We start from the raw sequence: 25,584 nt of genomic DNA, 5'->3' as shown, positions 1-25,584 counted from the left end.
ATACCCTCAACTGATGACCCTTCTACAGATATTACCCTTTTCCTTAACCCATGTCTAGTGATGACCCTTTTACAAAAACTGCCCTCCTTCCCAATTCATATCATAAACAGATGACCCTTCTACAGAAACTACCCTCTTCCCTAACCAATATCGTATGCTGCTGACCAGTCCATGAACAGTACCCTCCTCCCTAACCAACACCCTCCACTGATGACCCTTCTACAGACACTACCCTCTTCCCTAACCCATAATGTCTAGTGATGACCCTTCTACAAAAACTGCCCTCCTTCCTAACTCATATCATAAATAGATGACCCTTCTACTGACACTAGCCTCTTCCCTAACCAATATCGTATGCTGCTGACTCGTCTACAAACACTACCCTCCTCTCTAATCAATACCCTCCACTGATGACTCTTCTACAGATACTACCCTACTCCATAACATACAGTCATGACCGAATGTGTGGGCACCCTTGAAATCGTTCCACAAAATGAAGCAATTTTCCCAGATAATCATTGCAATCACACGTTTTGCTATACACAGGTTTTTTTTCTTTGTGTGTATTTGAACAACACAAAAAAAAATCACAGAGAAAAAGGACAAATTGGACAGAATTTCACACAAGAACCGAAAAATGGGCCAGACAAAACTGTTGGCCCCTTTCCAAAATTGTGAATAAACAACTTTGTTTCCAGCATGTGATGCTCGTTCACACTCACATATGGCAAGTAACAGTTGTGGGCAATATGGAAATCACACCTGAGACCAGATAAAAAAGGGAGAAGTCACCTCAATCTTTGCACTGTGTCTCTGTGTGTGCCAAACTAAGCATGGAGAACAGAAAGAGAAGAGAACGGTCTGAAGACAGGAGAACCAAAATTGTGGAAAAATATCAATAATCTCAAGGTTACACGTCCATCTCCAGAGATCTTCATGTTCTTTCCTCCACGGCGCACAACATAATCCAGAAATTTACAACCCATGCCGCTGCAGGTAATCTCCCTAGATGTGGACGGCAGAGAGAAAGTGATAAAAGGTTGTAACGCAGGAAAGTCTAGATGGTGGATAAGACCCAATCAAGGTCCAGAGAAATCCAAGCTGCAGCTCAGGGGCACCAATGTCAGCGAGCATTGTCCGTCCACATCCTAATGAAACGCTATGGAGGAGAACCAGGAGGACCCTACTGCTGACACTGAGATAGAAAAAAGCAAAAATGTACTTGACTAAATAAAATCCTTCTGGGAAAGCGTGTGTATAGAAGAGACCAAAATGGAGCTTTTTGGTAAAGCCCAAAATTCTACTGTTTACCAAAAACAGAATGGGGCCTACAAAGTAAGGATCACAGCACTTACAGGCACATATGGTGGAGGTCAGAGATTTTTTTTGCTTTGTTTTGTTGCCTCTAGCACTGGGGTTCTTGACTGTGTGCAAAACATCATGAAATCTGAAGATACCAGAGGATTCTGGGTGGCAATGTAAATGGGTATTGTACTAGGTCAGGGGTCTTCCAGCAGGACAATGACTTCAAACAGTTCAAGAAGCCCCAGAAATGGATGGAAACAAAGTGCTGGAGAGTCCTGAAGTGGCCGCAATATGTCCGGTTCTAAACCCCATTCACACCTGTCGAGAGATCTCAAGATTGGGAGAAGATGCCTTCAAATATGAGGGATCTAGAGCAGTTTATAAAGAAGAGTCTGAAATTGCGAAGCTTGTGGACGATTATAGAAAGCGATTGATTGCAGGTATTTATTCCAAAGGGCGAGGAACCAAATATTAAGCTGAGGGAAAACAATTTTGTCGACCCTAATTTGGGGGTTTTGTGTGAAATTCTGTCCGGTTTGTCTTTTTTCTCAGGTTTTTCTTGTGTTGTTCCAATAAAAACAAAGGAAATAAACTTGTTTGCGACAAAACGTATAATTACAATAATTTTCAGGGAGAAATACTTAGCTTTCTGGAACAATTTCAAGGTGCCAATACTTTTGGCCATGACTGTATATATTACACCGTTCTCCTTAACCCATATCCAACACTAATGACCCTTCTACAGACATTACCCTCATCCCAAATCCCTGTCTTCCACTAATTACCCATCTAAAGACACTACCCTCCTCCCTAACCCATATCCAACACTAATGACCCTTCTACAGACATTACCCTCTCCATAATCCCTGTCTTCCACTAATTACCCATCTAAAGACACTACCCTCCTCCCTAACCCACATCCAACACTAATGACCCTTCTACAGACATTGCCCTCCTCCCAAATACCTGTCTTCCACTAATTACCCATCTAAAGACACTACCCTCCTCCCTAACCCACATCCAACACTAATGACCCTTCTACAGACACTACCCTCCTCCCTAGCCCATATCCAACACTGATGACCCTTCTACAGACATTACCCTCCTCCCAAATCCCTGTCTTCCACTAATTACCCATCTAAAGACACTACCCTCCTCCCTAACCCACATCCAACACTAATGACCCTTCTACAGACATTACCCTCTCCATAATCCCTGTCTTCCACTAATTACCCATCTAAAGACACTACCCTCCTCCCTAACCCACATCCAACACTAATGACCCTTCTACAGACACTACCCTCCTCCCTAGCCCATATCCAACACTGATGACCCTTCTACAGACATTACCCTCCTCCCAAATCCCTGTCTTCCACTAATTACCCATCTAAAGACACTACCCTCCTCCCTAACCCACATCCAACACTAATGACCCTTCTACAGACATTACCCTCTCCATAATCCCTGTCTTCCACTAATTACCCATCTAAAGACACTACCCTCCTCCCTAACACACATCCAACACTAATGACCCTTCTACAGACACTACCCTCCTCCCTAACCCACATCCAACACTGATGACCTTTCTACAGAAGATATTCATTCACTTATCTAATCCATTTCCTACACTACAAACTCTTCTACAGGCATTACCCTTCTTCATAACCCATATGCTACACTAATGACCCTTCTACAGATACTAGCCTCCTTCCTATCCCATATCCTACACTAATGACCCTTCTACAGATACTACCCTCCTTCCTATCCCATATCATACACTAATAAACCTTCAATAGATACTACCCTCCTTCCTATCCCATAGCCTACACTAATGACCCTTCTACAGATACTCCCCTCCTTTCTATCTCATATCATACCCTAATATGACCCTTCTACAGATACTAGCCTCCTTCCTATCCCATATCCTACACTAATGACCCTTCTACAGATACTCCCCTCCTTCCTATCCCATAGCCTACACGAATGACCCTTCTACAGATACTAGCCTCCTTCCTATCCCATATCCTACACTAATGACACTTCTACAAATACTACCCTCCTTCCTATCCCATAGCCTACACTAATGACCGTTCTACAGACACTACCCTCCTCCCTAACCCACATCCAACACTGATGACCTTTCTACAGAAGATATTCATTCACTTATCTAATCCATTTCCTACACTACAAACTCTTCTACAGACATTACCCTTCTTCATAACCCATATGCTACACTAATAACCCTTCTACAGATACTACCCTCTTTCCTAACCCATATCATACACTAATGACCCTTCTACAGATACTACCTTCCTTCCTATCCCATATCCTACACTAATGACCCTTCTATAGATACTACCCTCCTTCCTATCCCATATCCTACACTAATGACCCTTCTACAGATAGTACCCTCCTTCCTATCCCATATTATACACTAATGACCCTTCTACAGATACTAGCCTCCTTCCTATCCCATATTATACACTAATGACTCTTCTACAGATACTAGCCTCCTTCCTATCCCAGATCATACACTAATGACCCTTCTACAGATACTAGCCTCCTTCCTATCCCAGATCATACACTAATGACCCTTCTACAGATACTAGCCTCCTTCCTATCCCATATCATACACTAATGACCCTTCTACAGATACTAGCCTCCTTCCTATCCCATATCATACCCTAATGACCCTTCTACACATACTAGCCTCCTTCCTATCCCATATCATACCCTAATGACCCTTCTACAGATACTACCCTCCTTCCTATCCCAGATCATACACTAATGACCCTTCTACAGATACTAGCCTCCTTCCTATGCCATATCATACCCTAATGACCCTTCTACAGATACTACCCTCCTTCCTATCCCATATCATACACTAATGACCCTTCTACAAATACTACCCTCCTTCCTATCCCATATCATACCCTAATGACCCTTCTACAGATACTAGCCTCCTTCCTATCCCATATCATACACTAATGACCCTTCTACAGATACTACCCTCCTTCCTATCCCATATCATACACTAATAAACCTTCAATAGATACTACCCTCCTTCCTATCCCATATCCTACACTAATGACCCTTCTACAGATACTACCCTCCTTCCTATCCCATATCCTACACTAATGACCCTTCTACAGATACTCCCCTCCTTCCTATCCCATATCATACCCTAATGACCCTTCTACAGATAGTAGCCTCCTTCCTATCCCAGATCATACACTAATGACCCTTCTACAGATACTAGCCTCCTTCCTATCCCATATCCTACACTAATGACCCTTCTACAGATACTAGCCTCCTTCCTATCCCATAGCCTACACTAATGACCCTTCTACAGATACTACCCTCCTTCCTATCCCATATCATACCCTAATGACCCTTCTACAAATACTCCCCTCCTTCCTATCCAATATCATACCCTAATGACCCTTCTACAGATACTCCCCTCCTTCCTATCCCATATCATACCCTAATGACCCTTCTACAGATACTCCCCTCCTTCCTATCCCATATCATACCCTAATGACCCTTCTACAGATACTCCCCTCCTTCCTATCCCATATCATACACTAATGACCCTTCTACAGATACTACCCTCCTTCCTATCCCATATCCTACACTAATGACCCTTCTACAGATACTACCCTCCTTCCTATCCCATATCCTACACTAATGACCCTTCTACAGATACTCTCCTCCTTTCTATCTCATATCATACCCTAATGACCCTTCTACAGATAGTAGCCTCCTTCCTATCCCAGATCATACACTAATGACCCTTCTACAGATACTAGCCTCCTTCCTATCCCATATCCTACACTAATGACCCTTCTACAGATACTAGCCTCCTTCCTATCCCATATCCTACACTAATGACCCTTCTACAGATACTACCCTCCTTTCTATCTCATATCATACCCTAATGACCCTTCTACAGATACTACCCTCCTTCCTATCCCATATCATACACTAATGACCCTTCTACAGATACTACTCTCCTTCCTATCCCATAGCCTACACTAATGACCCTTCTACAGATACTAGCCTCCTTCCTATCCCATATCCTACACTAATGACCCTTCTACAGATACTACCCTCCTTCCTATCCCATATCATACCCTAATGACCCTTCTACAGATACTACCCTCCTTCATATCCCATATCATACACTAATGACCCTTCTACAGATACTACCCTCCTTCCTATCCCATATCATACACTAATAAACCTTCAATAGATACTACCCTCCTTCCTATCCCATAGCCTACACTAATGACCCTTCTACAGATACTACCCTCCTTCCTATCCCATATCATACCCTAATGACCCTTCTACAGATACTACCCTCCTTCCTATCCCATATCATACACTAATGACCCTTCTATAGATACTCCCCTCCTTCCTATCCCATATCATACACTAATAAACCTTCAATAGATACTACCCTCCTTCCTATCCCATAGCCTACACTAATGACCCTTCTACAGATACTACCCTCCATTCTATCTCATATCATACCCTAATGACCCTTCTACAGATACTACTCTCCTTCCTATCCCATAGCCTACACTAATGACCCTTCTACAGATACTAGCCTCCTTCCTATCCCATATCCTACACTAATGACCCTTCTACAGATACTACCCTCCTTCCTATCCCATATCATACCCTAATGACCCTTCTACAGATACTCCCCTCCTTCCTATCCCATATCATACCCTAATGACCCTTCTACAGATACTCCCCTCCTTCCTATCCCATATCATACACTAATGACCCTTCTACAGATACTACCCTCCTTCCTATCCCATATCCTACACTAATGACCCTTCTACAGATACTACCCTCCTTCCTATCCCATATCCTACACTAATGACCCTTCTACAGATACTACCCTCCTTTCTATCTCATATCATACCCTAATGACCCTTCTACAGATACTACCCTCCTTCCTATCCCATATCATACACTAATGACCCTTCTACAGATACTACTCTCCTTCCTATCCTATAGCCTACACTAATGACCCTTCTACAGATACTAGCCTCCTTCCTATCCCATATCATACACTAATGACCCTTCTACAGATACTACCCTCCTTCCTAGCCCATATCCTACACTAATGACCCTTCTACAGATACTAGCCTCCTTCCTATCCCATATCCTACACTAATGACCCTTCTACAGATACTACCCTCCTTCCTATCCCATATCATACACTAATGACCCTTCTACAGATACTCTCCTCCTTCCTATCCCAGATCATACACTAATGACCCTTCTACAGATACTCTCCTCCTTCCTATCCCATATCATACACTAATAACCCTTCTACAGATACTCTCCTCCTTCCTATCCCAGATCATACACTAATAACCCTCCCACATAGAACTTTACCACATAAACCCCCTCTTCACCACCAGCCTTTCCATTTTGAGATATGTTCCTTACTGTGCTCTTCTTGCCGTGGCTGGACTGAGATGAGAGGAAATCCAGGGAACAGTAAGGGAGGAAGACAAGACACACATGATAAGACACAACAGTAAAACTGTCCATGCAGAATGTAGAAAGCAAATGGTGCAGGAGCGTGGCCAGAGCAGAGCTAAGAGCACAAGCAGAAGCTTCAGTCCACTGCCCATCACAACCCTCCCCGGGAATAACAAGGTGCCTTTTCTATCCCAACTGTCTACACTACACAGTTACTCTGACATGATTAGCCGTTATTACTATCTCCGAGTAACTTTGTAATTGATTCTGATCATCATTATCTGTCACACCCAGAGCTGCACTCCCAATTCTGCAGGTACTGACTTAGCACAGAGCCCCCCCCTCCTGCGTCAGTAACTACAGAGAACGTTCTATTGTGGTACAAACTAAGTCATGTAAATTTCATATTATACAATCCCAGGCCAAAATAATGGACACCCCTCACCTGAAGAACGGTGGCTCAGCTTTACTACATAATAGCAAATCCAGGAATAAAATCTGATATTAAAAAATGTTCCACTGCCGCACATTCTCCATCACGAAAACTCAGGAACCGACAGGAACTTCCTGTTATTGGCAAAGGTTTCTCCAGATCAAGTATCGGGAAAATGATGGAGTCCTGAGAACATAAAGCTTGATCTCACCAATGATAGCTATCCTTTATCTAGATGCTTCCAATTTCCTCAATGATTGGCTGAATTACAATGATCGGGGAAAGTGTGACTTCATACTTTATTGGAGACAAATCAGCCTTATCCTCAATGATCCGGGGACAGATCAGCCTTATCCTCGATGATCCGGGGACAGACTGGACTCATCAATGATCAGGGACAGATCAGCCTTATCCTCAATGATCCGGGGACAGATCAGCCTTATCCTCGATGATCCGGGGACAGAATAGCCTCATCAATGATCGGCAGACAGATCAGCCTTATCCTCGATGATCCGGGGACAGAATAGCCTCATCAATGATCAGGGACAGATCAGCCTTATCCGCGATGATCCGGGGACAGACTGGCCTGATCAATGATCGGCAGACAGATCAGCCTTATCCTCGATGATCCGGGGACAGACTGGCCTACATCAATGATCAGGGACAGATCAGCCTTATCCGCGATGATCCGGAGACAGACTGGCCTACATCAATGATCAGGGACAGATCAGCCTTATCCTCGATGATCCGGGGACAGACTGGCCTCATCAATGATCGGCAAACAGATCGGCCTTATCCTCGATGATTCGGGGACAGACTGGCCTCATCAATGACCGGCAGACAGATCAGCCTTATCCCCGATGATCCGGGGACAGACTGGCCTTATCAATGATCGGCAGACAGATCAGTCTTATCCCCGATGATCCGGGGACAGACTGGCCTTATCAATGATCGGCAGACAGATCAGTCTTATCCCCGATGATCCGGGGACAGACTGGCCTCATCAATGACCGGCAGACAGATCAGCCTTATCCCCGATGATCCGGGGACAGACTGGCCTCATCAATGATCGGCAGACAGATCAGTCTTATCCCCGATGATCCGGGGACAGACTGGCCTTATCAATGATCGGCAGACAGATCAGTCTTATCCCCGATGATCCGGGGACAGACTGGCCTCATCAATGATCGGCAGACAGATCAGTCTTATCCCCGATGATCCGGGGACAGACTGGCCTCATCAATGATTGAGGAGAGACCGACCTTATCCTTGATGATCCGGGGACAGACTGGCCTCATCAATGATCGGCAGACAGAACAGCCTTATCCTTGATGATCCAGGGACAGACTGGCCTCATCAATGACCGGCAGACAGATCAGCCTTATCCTCGATGATCCGGGGACAGACTGGCCTCATCAATGACCGGCAGACAGATCAGCCTTATCCTTGATGATCCGGGGACAGACTGGCCCTATCAATGATCGGCAGACAGATCAGCATTATCCCCGATGATCCGGGGACAGACTGGCCTACATCAATGATCAGGGACAGATCAGCCTTATCCGCGATGATCCGGAGACAGACTGGCCTACATCAATGATCAGGGACAGATCAGCCTTATCCTCGATGATCCGGGGACAGACTGGCCTCATCAATGATCGGCAAACAGATCGGCCTTATCCTCGATGATTCGGGGACAGACTGGCCTCATCAATGACCGGCAGACAGATCAGCCTTATCCCCGATGATCCGGGGACAGACTGGCCTTATCAATGATCGGCAGACAGATCAGTCTTATCCCCGATGATCCGGGGACAGACTGGCCTCATCAATGATCGGCAGACAGATCAGTCTTATCCCCGATGATCCGGGGACAGACTGGCCTCATCAATGATTGAGGAGAGACCGACCTTATCCTTGATGATCCGGGGACAGACTGGCCTCATCAATGATCGGCAGACAGAACAGCCTTATCCTTGATGATCCAGGGACAGACTGGCCTCATCAATGACCGGCAGACAGATCAGCCTTATCCTCGATGATCCGGGGACAGACTGGCCTCATCAATGACCGGCAGACAGATCAGCCTTATCCTTGATGATCCGGGGACAGACTGGCCCTATCAATGATCGGCAGACAGATCAGCATTATCCCCGATGATCCGGGGACAGACTGGCCTCATCAATGACCGGCAGACAGATCAGCCTTATCCTCGATGATCCGGGGACAGACTGGCCTCATCAATGACCGGCAGACAGATCAGCCTTATCCTTGATGATCCGGGGGACAGACTGGCCCTATCAATGATCGGCAGACAGATCGACCTTATCCTTGATGATCTGGGGACAGACTGGCCTCATCAATGATCAGGGACAGATCAGCCTTATCCGCGATGATCCGGGGACAGACTGGCCTCATCAATGATCAGGGACAGATCAGCCTTATCCGCGATGATCCGGGGACAGACTGGCCTCATCAATGACCGGCAGACAGATCAGCCTTATCCTTGATGATCCGGGGGACAGACTGGCCCTATCAATGATCGGCAGACAGATCGACCTTATCCTTGATGATCTGGGGACACACTAGCCTCATCAATGATCGGGGACAGATCAGCCTTATCCTCGGTGATGTGGGGACAGACTGGCCTCATCAATGATCGACAGACAGGCTGACCTGAACTTCGATGATCCAGGAACAGACTGGCCTCATCAATGATTGGCAGACAGACCAACCTTTTATCCTTGATGATCCGAGGACAGACTTGCCTCATCAATCATTGGGCACAGATCAGCCTTATCCTCGATGATCCAGGAACAGACTCGCCTCATCAATGATTGGCAGACAGATCAGCCTCATCCTCGATGATCTAGGGACAGACTCGCCTCATCAATGATCAGCAGACAGATCAGCCTTATCCTCGATGATCCGGGGACAGACTGGCCTCATCAATAATCAGGGACAGATCAGCCTTATGCTCGATGATCCGGGGACAGACTGGCCTCATCAATGATCAGGGACAGATCAGCCTTATCCCTGATGATCCGGGGACAGACTGGCCTCATCAATGATCGGGGACAGATCAGCCTTATCCTTGATGATCCGGGGACAGACTGGCCTCATCAATGATCGGGGATCAGCCTTCTCCTCGGTGATGCGGGGACAAATTGGCCTCATCAATGATCAGCAGAAACATCAGTTTTATCCCTGATGATCCGGGGACAGACTGGCCTCATCAATGATTGGCAGACAGATCAGCCTTATCCTCGATGATCCGGGGACAGACTGGCCTCATCAATGATCAGGGACAGATCAGCCTTTTCCTCGATGATCCGGGGACAGACTGGCCTCATCAATGATCAGGGACAGATCAGCCTTATGCTCGATGATCCGGGGACAGACTGGCCTCATCAATGATCAGGGACAGATCAGCCTTATCCTCGATGATCCGGGGACAGACTGGCCTCATCAATGATCGGGGACAGATCAGCCTTCTCCTCGGTGATGCGGGGACAAATTGGCCTCATCAATGATCAGCAGAAACATCAGTTTTATCCCTGATGATCCGGGGACAGACTGGCCACATCACTGATTGGCAGACAGATCAGCCTTATCGTCGATGATCCGGGGACAGACTGGCCTCATCAATGATCAGGGACAGATCAGCCTTTTCCTCGATGATCCGGGGACAGACTGGCCTACATCAATGATCAGGGACAGATCAGCCTTTTCCTCGATGATCCGGGGACAGACTGGCCTCATCAATGATCAGGGACAGATCAGCCTTATGCTCGATGATCCGGGGACAGACTGGCCTCATCAATGATCGGGGACAGATCAGCCTTCTCCTCGGTGATGCGGGGACAAATTGGCCTCATCAATGATCAGCAGAAACATCAGTTTTATCCCTGATGATCCGGGGACAGACTGGCCACATCACTGATTGGCAGACAGATCAGCCTTATCGTCGATGATCCGGGGACAGACTGGCTTCATCAATGATCAGGGACAGATCAGCCTTTTCCTCGATGATCCGGGGACAGACTGGCCTACATCAATGATCAGGGACAGATCAGCCTTTTCCTCGATGATCCGGGGACAGACTGGCCTCATCAATGATCAGGGACAGATCAGCCTTATCCTCGATGATCCGGGGACAGACTGGCCTCATCAATGATCAGGGACAGATCAGCCTTATCCTCGATGATCCGGGGACAGACTGGCCTCATCAATGATCGGGGACAGATCAGCCTTATCCTCGATGATCCGGGGACAGACTGGCCTCATCAATGATCAGGGACATATCAGCCTTATCCTCGATGATCCGGGGACAGACTGGCCTCATCAATGATCAGGGACATATCAGCCTAAAGGTGGTGTCACACACAGCGACGACGACAACGACGTCGCTGCTACGTCACCATTTTCTGTGACGTAGCAGCAACGTCCCGTCGCTGTGTGTGATATCCAGCAACGAGCTGGCTCCTGCTGTGAGGTCGTTGCTCGTTGCTGAATGTCCTGCTTCATTTTTTGGTCGTCGCTCTCCCGCTGTGACGCACACATCGCTGTGTGTGACAGTGAGAGAGCGACGAAATGAAGCGAGCAGGGAGCAGGAGCTGGCATCTGGCAGCTGCGGAAAGCTGTAACCAGGGTAAACATTGGGTAACCAAGGGAAGACCTTTCCCTGGTTACCCGATATTTACCTTCGTTACCAGCGTCCGCCGCTCTTGCTGCCAGCGCTGGCTCCTGCTCTCTGCACATGTAGCTGCAGTACACATCGGGTAATTAACCCAATGTGTACTGTAGCTAGGAGAGCAGGGAGCCAGCGCTAAGCAGTGTGCGCGGCTCCCTGCTCTCTGCACATGTAGCTGCAGTACACATCGGGTAATTATCCCGATGTGTACTGTCGCTAGGATAGCAAGGAGCCAGCGCTAAGCAGTGTGCGCGGCTCCCTGCTCTCTGCACATGTAGCTGCAGTACACATCGGGTAATTAACCCAATGTGTACTGTAGCTAGGAGAGCAGGGAGCCAGCGCTAAGCAGTGTGCGCGGCTCCCTGCTCTCTGCACATGTGGCTGCAGTACACATTGGGTAATTAACCCAATGTGTACTGTAGCTAGGAGAGCAAGGAGCTAGCGCTAAGCAGTGTGTGCGGCTCCCTGCTCTCTGCACATGTAGCTGCAGTACACATCGGGTAATTAACCCAATGTGTACTGTAGCTAGGAGAGCAAGGAGCTAGCGCTAAGCAGTGTGTGCGGCTCCCTGCACATGTAGCTGCAGTACACATCGGGTAATTAACCCAATGTGTACTGTAGCTAGGAGAGCAGGGAGCCAGCGCTAAGCAGTGTGCGCGGCTCCCTGCTCTCTGCACATGTAGCACAGCGACGCGTGTCGTTATAATCGTTGCTGCGTCTGCTGTGTTTGACAGCTAAACAGCGATCATAACAGCGACTTACAAGGTCGCTGTTGCGTCACAGAAAATGGTGACGTAACAGCGACGTCGTTGTCGCTATGTGTGAACCCAGCTTTATTCTTGATGATTGGAGGATAGATTGGCATTAGCCTTGATGATTGGAGGATAGATTGGCATTATCCTTGCCGATCGGATGACATATCGGCCTTATCCTTGATGAGTGGAGGACAGAGAGCCCTGATCAGAGGACAGATCGCTTTACCCATGATAATAAGGGATAGACCAGACTTTCAGGATAGAGACGGTCATTGAGCATTGTGTAGTCTGTGTAATTGAGTCACCCTTCATGATGGCTTCTCTTGGCTCAATGTCACCTGTGTTCTCGGTCCTTTCTCTATGTGAATCCCATTCCCTTCAGATTGTTCATTTGTTCTGCCGCCTTCCTTGCTCTAGTGGATGATTTTCTCTCATTGGCTTCATACTTGCAGTGGACTGGAAGCCGATGTCATCTTCTGACCTGCTGTCATGGAGTTTTATAACATTGGTGGGATTGCTCTAGAAATGTTATCTTCTTGATCTGCAGGAACCTTCACCACTAATAATAATTTTGTGTGTGACTACGACCATTGTTCTATGTCATATGTGATTGGTGCAGTCACTGTCCTGTATCCTTTTGGCCATGAGTTGTAGAGTCCATAGCATGATGTGAGCTGAGGGACCTCATGGTATAGCAGCTAGTAGTGAGGTGACTGCAGCTCTGGATGAACTGAAGTGGACCAGATGGTGCACTTTCATGTGGGGATACCCTGGTCAGGGCCAGCAGCCCCATGCCACCAGCTCTACCACCTTGTCCCCAGTACTGCTTTATTCATACTAGGTTTGTTACAGACTGTCCACATGATGCGTCTCCGCTATGTGTTACAGGGCGGTGCGTGAGGGGCGGCACATGCACATCATCTGGCTCTCAGTGGGCAGTACAAGAGCATGCAGCACCAGGGAGGAAGCCGGCACCCCCAGGAGACTACGCTCACATGATCAGGGGGCAGTGGAAGCTGGAGGCCGAGGGGAAGAAGAAATGGCGCATACTAATATCGACTTCTAAAGCCATGCATCAAAAGAAAGTGATCACACGGGACTCGACCTAGACATATATGTAACGGCTCCATATAATGTCTCCTAATGCTTCCTATTACTATGGATCTAGGAGACCACCAGCTACTTTCTATAAACCCTCCCAATGTTTCCTGTAAGTCTCCTATCACTCCACTCCACCCATTCCTCCATATATCTCCACCTATTCAGCCACATTCCTCTGCCCATCCTTCATATAACCCTGCCTGTGACCTGAGTCAATTCCTCGTGTAACCCTGCCCGTGACCTCAGCCAATCCCTCATATAAGCCTGCCCATGACCACCGCCAATCCCTCATGTGTCCCCGCCCGTGACCTCTGCCAATCCCTCATATAAGCCCGCCCGTGACCTCTGCCAATCCCTCATATAACCCTGCCCGTGACCTCTGCCAATCCCTCATATAAGCCCGCCCGTGACCTCTGCCAATCCCTCGTGTAACCCTGCCCGTGACCTCAGCCAATCCCTCGTGTAACCTCGCCAAAGACCTCAGCTGATTCCTCATGTAATCCCACCAGTGACCTCAGCCAATTTCTCATGTAACCCTGCCCATGACCACCGCCAATCCCTCATGTGTCCCCGCCCGTGACCTCTGCCAATCCCTCATATAAGCCCGCCCGTGACCTCTGCCAATCCCTCATATAACCCTGCCCGTGACCTCAGCCAATCCCTCGTGTAACCCTGCCCGTGACCTCAGCCAATCCCTCGTGTAACCTCGCCAAAGACCTCAGCTGATTCCTCATGTAATCCCACCAGTGACCTCAGCCAATTTCTCATGTAACCCTGCCCATGACCACCGCCAATCCCTCATGTGTCCCCGCCCGTGACCTCTGCCAATCCCTCATATAAGCCCGCCCGTGACCTCTGCCAATGCCTCATATAAGCCTGCCCGTGACCTCTGCCAATCCCTCATATAAGCCTGCCCGTGACCTCTGCCAATCCCTCATATAAGCCCGCCCGTGACCTCTGCCAATTCCTCATATAACCCTGCCCGTGACCCCATATAAAACTTTACCTAATTTTCCATATAACTTTGTATGATAGTCCATATAACCCTGCCACTTCCTCTATATAACTCCTCCTATTCCTCCAAATAACCCCTCCCAATCCTGTCTATGACCCAACCCATTTGACTCTATAACCCCTCCCACTCCACGCTATAACCACTCCAATTCCTCCATATAACTCCTCCCAATCCACTCTACAACCCCTCCATAGAACCACTCCCATGCCTCCATAGAACCCCACCTATTCCTGCATAGAACCCCTCCCATGCCTCCATATAACCCCTCCCATGCCTCCATATAACCACTCCCATGCCTCCATATAACCCCTCCCATGCCTCCATATAACCCCTCCCATTCCTCCATATAACCCCTCCCATGCCTCCATATAACCCTTCCCATGCCTCCATATAACCCCTCCCATGCCTCCATATAACCCTACCTATTCCTGCATATAACCCCTCCCATTCCTGCATATAACCCCTCCCATTCCTGCATATAACCCCTCCCATTCCTCCATATAACCCCTCCCATTCCTCCATAGAACCCCTCCCATTCCTCCATAGAACCCCTCCCATGCCTCCATAGAACCCCTCCCATGCCTCCATAGAACCCCTCCCATGCCTCCATAGAACCCCTCCCATGCCTCCATAGAACCACTCCCATGCCTCCATAGAACCACTCCCATGCCTCCATAGAACCACTCCCATGCCTCCATAGAACCACTCCCATGCCTCCATAGAACCACTCCCATGCCTCCATAGAACCACTCCCATGCCTCCATAGAACCACTCCCATGCCTCCATAGAACCACTCCCATGCCTCCATAGAACCACTCCCATGCCTCCATAGAACCACTCCCATGCCTCCATAGAACCACTCCCATGCCTCCATAGAACCACTCCCATGCCTCCATAGAACCCCATGCTGTAACCTCGCTTATGAGCTCACTGATGACTGTATAACTCCTCTCATTCCTCTGCACTGCTGTGGCCCCTATAGCCGCCTTGGAGACTCTTGGGAGTAAGTTTGTGTCTATTGAATATTGGGTAACTGGAGTTTCTGCTGAGGCCATACATCGTCATCGCCTCCCGGTGCCGCAGTCAGCGTCATGCACCTGTAACTCCTCCCACTGCGAGATGATGTCATCAGTCAGCAGTGCTGCCGCTGTGGGGGGGTTAGGTGGTTACAGCTTACCATGCACAGGCCCCGTCCTTCAGATACATCAGATGTATCGATGGTGCCCAGAATCAGCACTGGGAGAGAGTGATGCCCACCAGTAAGCATGCCAGGAATTACCCATGTCTCTCACCATCTTGCTAATGATTCCAGAGTTTTCGGACGCTCACCTGCCCAGGCCTCATTCAGCTATGATCCTGTAAATTAAAACAAGGTCCACGGCGAGTCATGAGAGGCGGAGGCATTCACACCCACCTTCCCCGAGCGGCTGCCTACATGTCCTCCTGCACCCACTTCAGCCTGATGGACAGAAGACAAGTCACTCCAGGCTCCAATGTGGTCACATTTTCAGGATCTGCTCACTGCCAGGTAAACTTAAACAGGTTCCCAGAACCCTACAAGATTAGCCAATCCCTCCGGGCCGGTCCTGCAGTGATGAGGTCTGCAGCAGACAGTCGGTGATGGGCTGCAGCGGTCACCTGAACATGACATCATCGCTGCAGGATTGGGAGGAATAAATCAGAGTTGTCTGAATGATAAACAAGAGAATTCCTGACCAGTAGTGATGGCAGTGACCGGATTAATCATAATCAATCCCATAGTGCTATTCCAGTATTCATCATGAATAACGAACCCCATGCAGGCCAGTGGGGAGCGAGCGGTGATCCTCGGTATGAGTTATAGTTACTATGCGCCAATCTCTAATGAACAACAACGCTTCCTCCATAATACATCCCCCCGAACAATGAGGCCCGCAATGCCATAGATTAAGAATAGTGATGGTAAAAGTCTGGATATGAGCGGTTTCACAAGTACCCGAGTGCCAGGCCCGGAGTTCTCAGGGAATTCAGGCTACTGATCCGGAAACCCGGGAAAAAAAAACATAAATAAAAGGAAAAATAAAGAACATAAGCATAAAGCAAGCGCTTCATACTTACCGAGGCTCCGGCGCGGCTGTATCTGCTCCCGCAGCCGCCCACTCTTCTTCCGGGGCCGCTCATATCGCTCATCCATATGCACTGCTTCCCCCACCCACCAGCAGTCCTAGCGTCTGTGATTGGTTGCAGTCAGATGCGAAACCACCCTGTGTGACAGCGTCTGACTACAACCAACCACAGACCCCGTCTGCGGGTCTCTATTGTGGTATAAAGCTAAATAAATAAAAATACAAAAATTGTGGTAGGGTCCCCCCTATTATGATACTCAGCACAGATAAAGCCATGGCTGCAGGCTGCAGCCCCAGCCGTGCACTTATCCTGGCTTTAAATTAAAATAAGAGGAACCACTGTAACACTGCGACCCTGCTCTCCTCCTCCTCCTGCAGTGACGAGCTGTCATTCACCCCCGCGGCCGGCTCCTTCCTTGCTGTCCGGCTTCCCTGCATCTCCCCACCGTGGGCTTCTTCTACTGCCTCCCGGGGCCTACCCTCCTCTTAAACGGCCAGCGCACCTTTCCTACGAAGTGCCCCTCAGCCTATCGCTGAGAGACACTGGGAATTTAAGGCAAACTCCTACTAGGGAAGATGCCTGATCAACGCCTTAGTTTAGCTAGTTAGTGTCCAGTGCTCTAGCCAGCTAGTTGTCGGGTCCCCTTGTCTGTCCTGTCCATCTAGTCCTGTTGGTACCGCTTACTTGTCGGTTGGTCCTGCTTACCTGTTGGTTCTGTCCTGTTGGTACTAGCTTCCTTGTCCTATCCGGCCGTGCCAGCGGCCTCTGCTACTCTGGTGGTCACCTCTATCATACTAGAGACTGTGCCTGTGCATCTCGGCCGTGCCTCCAGCCTCAGCTACCTCGATCACTCCTGCTATACCAGGGACTGTCCCTGTCCGTCTCGGCCGTGCCTCCAGGATAAGCTAACTCAGTGGCTCCTTGCTATACCAGAGACTGCGTCTGTCTGTCCCAGCCGTGCCTCCAGCCTCAGTTACCACGGTGGTTCCTGCTATACCAGAGACTGTGCCTTTCCGTCTCAGCCGTGCCTCCAGCCTATGCTACCTCGGTGGCTCCTTGCTATACCAGAGGCTGTGCCTGTTCGTCCTGGCTGTGCCTCCAGCCTCAGCTACCCCTGTGGTTCCAGCTATACCAGAGACTCTGCCCTGTCTGCTCCTGTCTCCGCCTCTGCCGTAGGAGTCAGCTGCCCCAGTCCCTGTCCTCTACCCCACATAAAGGTAGGCTCAGGATCTCCCTGAGGTCCAATGGGTACACTTTTGCCCGCCACAGTACCATCCTTGGTGGCGAGTTTAATCAGGTCATATACTTTGCTGACTCAATTTTTTTGCCTCAGCCCGAACTCTGCGCTGTGATGGCAGTTCCCCGAGTGAAGAAACCTCTCCGCCTGTCTCAGTCTTTCCAGAGGACTTTTGTTTTTCTGAATCCTGCTTCGACTCCTGTTCCTGAGCCTATAGAAATGACCAGCGTCCATATAGCTGACCTACCATGCGAGAATCTTCAAGCCAAGGTCCAGTGTGAAACTGCAGTGGTGCATCTCCAAACTCCCATCTGATGTCCTCTGAAGCCTTTGTCAGGGTCGTGATTAGAAACTCCCATCCGATGCCTTCAGAAGACTTCATCGGTGTTGTGCGTGGATGGAAAAATTACATTTTTGTGTACTCACCGTAAAATGTCTTCCTTGGAGCCTTTCATTGGGGGACACAGACAGTGGGTTATATGGTCTCTCCAGGGGAGGCTTGACACTAGATTTGCAAAAGTGTTATCTCCTCCTCCCACAGCATATAACCCCAGATAGGCAGGAACTAGCTCAGTTTGGTGTAAAAGCAGTAGGAGAAGGACAACCAAAACACAAGGGCGAGCTGTGTCCCCCAATGAAAGGCTCCAAGGAAGACATTTTACGGTGAGTACACAAAAATGTCCTTTCCTTTCTCGCCTTTTCATTGGGGGACACAGACAGTGGGATGTCCCAAAGCAGTCCCTGGGTGGGAACTGAACTATTAACAGTGTATAACATCAGACTAAGAGCTGACTAACAACTGCCACTGCAGTGAACACATAAACACTGTCAAGAACCGATCAGTGGCCACTTATAAATGGGCCACTGCCGCCTGAAGGACTTGTCTTCCAAGAGCAGCATCCGCGGAGGCATGCGCATGCACTCTGTAGAATTTTGTAAACGTGTGCACACTGGACCAGGTAGCGGCCTTGCAAAGTTGGGCCGCCGAAGCCCGATGGCGGATAGCCCAGGAGGCACCGACTGCTCGTGTAGAGTGGGCCCGCACAGATTGAGGGGGAACGACACCTCGTGCTTTGTAAGTTTCACAGATGGCAGTCCTGATCCATCGAGAAATCGTGGACTTGGAAGCCCGGTCGCCCTTTTTGTGTCCTTCTGAGAGGACGAAAAGGGCATCGGACTTGCGCAACGGCGCTGTTCTGGAGATGTAGATCCGCAGAGCCCTGACAAGATCGAGAGTGTGAAGGGCTTTCTCAAAGGAGTGGACGGGGCCGGGCAGAATGACGGCAACACAATGTCCTCGTTCAGGTGGAAAGAGGATACAACCTTCGGAAGGAAGGCGGGGGAAGGCCGAAGGACCACCTTATCATGATGGAATATCAGGTAAGGTGAGCGACAGGACAGAGTTGCCAGTTCGGACACTCGCCTGATAGAGGTAATAGCGACTAAAAATGCAACTTTCCAAGACAGCCGTTGAAGAGAGATTTCTCTCAAGGGTTTGAAAGGAGGAAGCTGAAGTGCTCCGAGAACCAAATTCAGATCCCAGGGATCTAAGGGGTGACGATAAGGAGGGACCAAATGCGCTACCCCTTGAAGAATGGTACGGACCGGAGGGCGAGAAGCCAGCTGCTTCTGGGAAAAAAAATGACAAGGCAGAAACTTGTCCTTTAAGGGTATTGAGAGCTAGTCCCGAATCCATACAGTCTTGCAAAAAGGCAAGAACATTAGGGATTGAAAAGGTCAGGGGCGACCGATTATGACGGTCACACCAGGACAGATAGGTCTTCCAGGTCCTGTGATAAATGCTGGCGGAGGAAGGCTTGCGAGCATTAACACCATATAATTAATTACCAACAACCTACTACACATGGTAGATCGTATACTGCTGCCCTGTACATAGATAGTACATAGGATTAGTGGATATGTGAAAAAACTACCACTGTGCAGATATGGACAATTAAGGGCTAGTCGCAATATTTAACAGAAAAACAAAAGGAGGACAAACGACCAAACGCCCAGATAATTTTTATATAAAGAGTTTATTTTTAGAAAAATGCACATGTAAAGGGTCAAACAGGAATGATACAGGACTTAAAAGCCCCAAACAAGGTGACAGAACCCACATATATATGGCTGCTAGACATGCTAAATGATAAGGCACCTTTACTATGGAAATATCAGGAGCGTCCACTAGATGTCACTAGAGCACCCCGTGCCATAGCCCTGCGTGTACATATAACATAACTGGGAAGATTCCCACCATGATCAAAGCAAACAGTATATATACTCACTGTGGAGCCACACGAAGGGACGCTGGGTGCCAAATAGGAAGGAGGGGGGGACCGTGACCCACCCGACGGCCGTTTCCGCAACTCGAGGTTGCCTTCGACAGGGGGCGTGGTTAGAAGGGCCAGGATGTGAGGCATATATATAATCCCATAGCCAATTACCAGGCAAGCCTCTATGACCCATGTAATTGTGCTGCGTGTAGCTCCGCCCCTGGATACCAGCCGAGTCACCAACCATGCGGCCGGGGGTGTGTGAACCACCTGGTGGTTGCTGGTGTTCACACCCCCCCGGCCGCATGGTTGGTGACTCGGCTGGTATCCAGGGGCAGAGCTACACGCAGCACAATTACATGGGTCATAGAGGCTTGCCTGGTAATTGGCTATGGGATTATATATATGCCTCACATCCTGGCCCTTCTAACCACGCCCCCTGTCGAAGGCAACCTCGAGTTGCGGAAACGGCCGTCGGGTGGGTCACGGTCCCCCCCTCCTTCCTATTTGGCACCCAGCGTCCCTTCGTGTGGCTCCACAGTGAGTATATATACTGTTTGCTTTGATCATGGTGGGAATCTTCCCAGTTATGTTATATGTACACGCAGGGCTATGGCACGGGGTGCTCTAGTGACATCTAGTGGACGCTCCTGATATTTCCATAGTAAAGGTGCCTTATCATTTAGCATGTCTAGCAGCTATATATATGTGGGTTCTGTGACCTTGTTTGGGGCTTTTAAGTCCTGTATCATTCCTGTTTCACCCTTTACATGTGCATTTTTCTAAAGATAAACTCTTTATATAAAAATTATCTGGGCGTTTGGTCGTTTGTCCTCCTTTTGTTTTTTTGCGAGCAGTAAGCATGGTATGAACTACCCTGGAAGAAGATGAGACTTGGCTAGAATCAAGGATTCAAGCGCCACGCCGTCAAATGCAGCTGTGCTGTATTCTGCTGGAATATTGGACCTTGCGACAGAAGATCCGGGCAGTCGGGAAGACGCCAGGGAGTGTCGCCGAGAAGGTGGAGGAGCTCTGGAAACCAGGCTCTTCTGGGCCAGTCCGGGGCCACGAGGATCACCGGGATTCCCTCCGCTTTGATTTTCTTTATTACTCTCGGAATGAGAGGGAATGGAAGTAAAACATATGGCAGGCGAAACTGCGACCACGGGAGAACTAGAGCGTCAGAGCCGAGCGCTAGCGGGTCTCTCGACCGGGGTACGAAGGGATGTACTTTGGCGTTTAGCCGAGACGCCATGAGGTCCACATCTGGGAGCCCCCAACGAAGAGTGATCTGATGGAATACCTCATCGTGGAGGGACCATTCCCCTGCCACTAGACCTTGCCTGCTGAGAAAGTCTGCGGCCCAGTTGTCTATCCCCGGAATATGGACAGCTGAAATAATGGGAATGTGCATCTCTGCCCAAAGAAGAATCCTGGAGACTTCTTTCATCGCTGCCCCGCTGCGAGTTCCTCCCTGACGGTTGACGTAAGCCACAGCCGTGGCATTGTCTGACTGGATCCGAACCGGGAGTTCCAGAAGCAAGGGTTGAAAGGTCTGAAGGGCCAGAAATATGGCCCTGATCTCCAGAACGTTGATATGAAGGGATTGCTCGGGGTGAGACCAGCGTCCGTGAGCAGTGTGGTGGAGAAACACCGCCCCCCAGCCTAACAAGCTGGCATCTGTCGTGACTACGTGCCAGTGGACAGGGCGGAAGGACTTCCCCTGAGATAGGGATGAGACCTGAGTCCACCAGACGAGGGAGCTGAGGGCAGTCCGAGATAAGCGGACTAACCGGTCTAGAGAGGCTGGATTCTTGTCCCAAGAGGACAGAAGATCCAGTTGTAGAGGGCGCAAATGGAATTGGGCAAACGACACGGCTTCCATGACTGCTACCGTAACGGCGGGAGCGGAGGGATTGGGCGGCCCGGATCAGGGAAGACCTCTGGTCTTCTGGAAGAAAAACCCCGGACCTGAGCCGTGTCTATCAGCATTCCTAAAAAGGTGATGCACTGATGAGGAATGAGGGATGACTTGTTGAAGTTGATAAGCCACCCTAGCCTTGACAGCGTGTCTAGGCAAATCTGCACGCTTTCTGAGAAAACTTGAAGAGAGCTCCCTTTGATAAGTAGGTCGTCCAAATAGGAAACGACCAGGACGCCTCTGGAGTGTAAAATGGACATGACGGCTGCCATGACCTTTGTGAAGACCCGAGGCGCAGTAGCCAGTCCAAAGGGAAGGGCCCTGAATTGGAAATGACGGTGTCCTACGGCAAAACGAAGGAACCGTTGATGCGATACACATATGGGAATGTGTAAATAAGCATCTTGAATGTCTATGGAAGCTAGGAATTCTCCCGGTTCCATAGCAGCTAGTACTGCTCTCAATGACTCCATTCGGAAGGTCCGAATCCGTACGGACCTGTTTAGCCTTTTGAGGTCCAGGATAGGACGGACAGAGCCATCTTTTTTGGGGACGACAAAGAGGTTTGAATAGAAACCTTTGCCGCGCTGTTCCAGGGGCACTGGAATGATAACGTTTGCTTTTTGCACAGAGGCTATGGCCTGACATAAGGCCTGGCTTTGCGTTGTGGACTTTGGAAGCCGAGAACGCAGAAACCTGTGGGCCAGTAGGGAATGGAAATCGATCTTGTAACCTGAGGTGACGATTTCTAGAACCCAAGCATCGTGAGTATGGTCTAGCCAGATATCCCGAAAAAGCAGAAGCCGCCCTCCAACAGGAGTCGGCTCTGAGGGGTACCCGGTGTCATGCTGAAGGGGCCTTCGCGGGGCGAGGTCCATTGGGTTTACATTGCCTGGAGTGGGAACGCCAGGAAAAGTCCCTTGAGGGACCGGATCCCCGATCTGAGCGTTGCGACGACCCCTGTGATGGTTTTTGGGGGGCGGGTCGAAAGGACTGCCTGCACCAAGAAGACTTTTTAAAATTTTTGGATACAGGCCGCTTTTGTGGTAGAATAGTACTTTTACCACCCGTCATCTCAGATATAAGCTTGTTCAGGGATTCTCCAAACAGACAAAGACCCTGGAAGGGAAGTGTGGACAGGGATTTCTTGGAGGCACTGTCCGTGTTCCATATCTTTAGCCACAGGACTCTGTGGGCAAAAACAGCATTGGCTGCCGTTAGGGCTGACAAACTAGCTGCATCTAAGGAGCCGTGAAGCAAGTAATTAGAGGCTAGAGAGAACAAATCAAGGATCTCAAAAGCCTCCGGAGGAATATTACAAGAGCGAAGCATCCTGCGTAGGTTCTTACTCCACACACCTATAGCTCTCGCGACCCATGTCAAGGCAAACAGGGGGCGCAGAGAGGAGCCTGAAGCCTGGAAAATAGACTTGACCGCCGCATCAACTGCGCGGTCGGAGGAGTCCTTGAGAGACGCGGTGTCTGAGACAGACATAACCGTGTGTTTAGCCAGCCTGGATACTGGCGGATCCACAACGGGGGGTACTGACCAGAGCTTAACCAGTTCCGATGGAAAGGGATAAGCGAATGAAGAGGAGGATTTTTTATTAAACCTCCTATCAGGGTGATCCCACCGTTTGGATATGATTTGATGAAAAATCGGATCCTGGGCAAAGGACTTAGGAGGCTTCTTGGCCCGCTTGATTGCCGACTGAGAAGTCGGGTGCGAAGGCTGATCAGAAATCGACAGAGTGATTGACAGCCGAAATTAATGTGTCTTCCATATGTCTAGACTCAGAAGGGACATCTGAACCAGAGTCAGAGTCTCGGGAATCGTGACTACTAAAGGTCAAGGAGCCTGAGTCAGACTGACCATCGTGTGAGTCAGAAGAGGCGGAGCGGTCGCAATGGCACCTTTTGGAGACAGCCTTTTTACATACTGGGAACGAGACACCAGACGAAGGCGGGCTCCCCTGGGGGAGCTGAGCCGGGGGGAGGCTGGGATATCTGAGTGGCCAGGTCATCTAACTTCTTAGACATTAGAAGAGCCCAGGCAGGAATAACGTCATCAGACTGGGGTACTGCCTGGATAGTGGCCGCAGCCAAATCCACAGACTGCACGACCTCTTGGTCCGGCAGCGGAGGCTGTTGTGACACGGTAGTAGGGGCATCGCAGCCCCGGCATAGTGGATAGCTTCGGCCATTAGAAAAACGAGCGTCCACAGGTGGTACATGCATAGTACAGGTCCATAGAGGACGCCTGGGAAGTTTTATCACCCTTGCGGTTACGCATGTCAGCAACAGTTCCACAATAAGTACAGTGAGCCTCTAGCAGTATTATAAAGGGACTGCTGTGGGTGAGGAGCTGCTAGCAGTATTATAAATGACTGCTATGCAGAGCCGGTGTATGCCGAGTAAAGTGGCACACACTGCCAAACAGTCATTATATACTTGCAAGCACAGCTAGTATATACCGCTGAAAGCTGATATACACCGCCAGCCAGCAGACACACACCGCTAGGAAGACAGCGATATACCACTGAGCAGAGCGGTATATAGTGCTGCAGAGTTGCAGAGCCAAGGAGGCGATCTCACCTGTGTCTGCTCCCCACATGTAATGGCGTCCAGTATTCTCTGGCAGCATGGAGGGGAGAGACGGCCCACTAGAGGGAGCGGCTTCTAGAGCAGTGAGAGGGGGCGTTGCTAGAATGCAGGTCGAAGCCGGTAGCTAAATTAATGATGCTTCCCCGGGATCACGGCCTGCATCGCCCCACCAGCGCCATCTCAGGCGGCGGTTTGGATGCAGGGGACTGACTCGTCGTCTCCCTACCTGCTCCTGGCTCCGTCTGAAGACGCGTCGGTCCTGGGATGCGGGGATCTCGGGGAAGCATCTTCGGCTCAAGGCTAGCAGGTGCTCGGCTCTGTCTAGCCCTCTGGAGCTACCTCTGTGAGGTGCTTCCAGGGAGCCTGGAGGGGTACGCAGACCCGACCACTTGGGCGCGAAGGAAGACTGACGGCTTGTGCACGCCAGGTTTCCTATGCCCGTACACGGGGGGAACGGGGGTGGCAAGGCACCCTGGTATTGCCCCTATCAAAAATAGAATGAATAAGAAAAGAAAAACAAAATAAAAAGTAAAAATAAGCTGGCCTGAGGCACCTCTGGTGGAGCGCAGTCCAGACATGTCAGCCTCCCTGCTGACACTAGGAAAAACTGAGCTAGTTTCCTGCCTAGCTAGGGTTA

General features: G+C 49.5%; 1 protein-coding gene across 3 annotated transcripts in view; it reads right to left on the bottom strand.

The window, feature by feature from the left end:
• TTBK1 (tau tubulin kinase 1) overlaps positions 1-25,584 on the bottom strand; it is a 250,497-nt gene that overhangs the window by 151,704 nt on the left and 73,209 nt on the right. Inside the window, exons 2-3 of one of the 3 annotated variants that reach the window (XM_075338944.1) lie at positions 16,097-16,160; positions 6,772-6,795 (exon numbers count right to left, since the gene is read on the bottom strand). The exons of 1 other annotated variant lie outside the window; for it this stretch is intronic. In XM_075338944.1, the coding sequence (XP_075195059.1) occupies positions 6,772-6,795; positions 16,097-16,099 (27 nt within the window). In that variant the 5' untranslated portion in view covers positions 16,100-16,160. The remainder of the gene's footprint in view (positions 1-6,771; positions 6,796-16,096; positions 16,161-25,584) is intronic. One more of the 3 variants, XM_075338943.1, reaches the window with a different exon arrangement.

The sequence above is a fragment of the Anomaloglossus baeobatrachus genome, chromosome 3, assembly GCF_048569485.1.
Source record: "Anomaloglossus baeobatrachus isolate aAnoBae1 chromosome 3, aAnoBae1.hap1, whole genome shotgun sequence".
Classification (NCBI taxonomy): domain Eukaryota; kingdom Metazoa; phylum Chordata; class Amphibia; order Anura; family Aromobatidae; genus Anomaloglossus; species Anomaloglossus baeobatrachus.
This window is presented reverse-complemented; position numbering and strand designations above follow the sequence as displayed.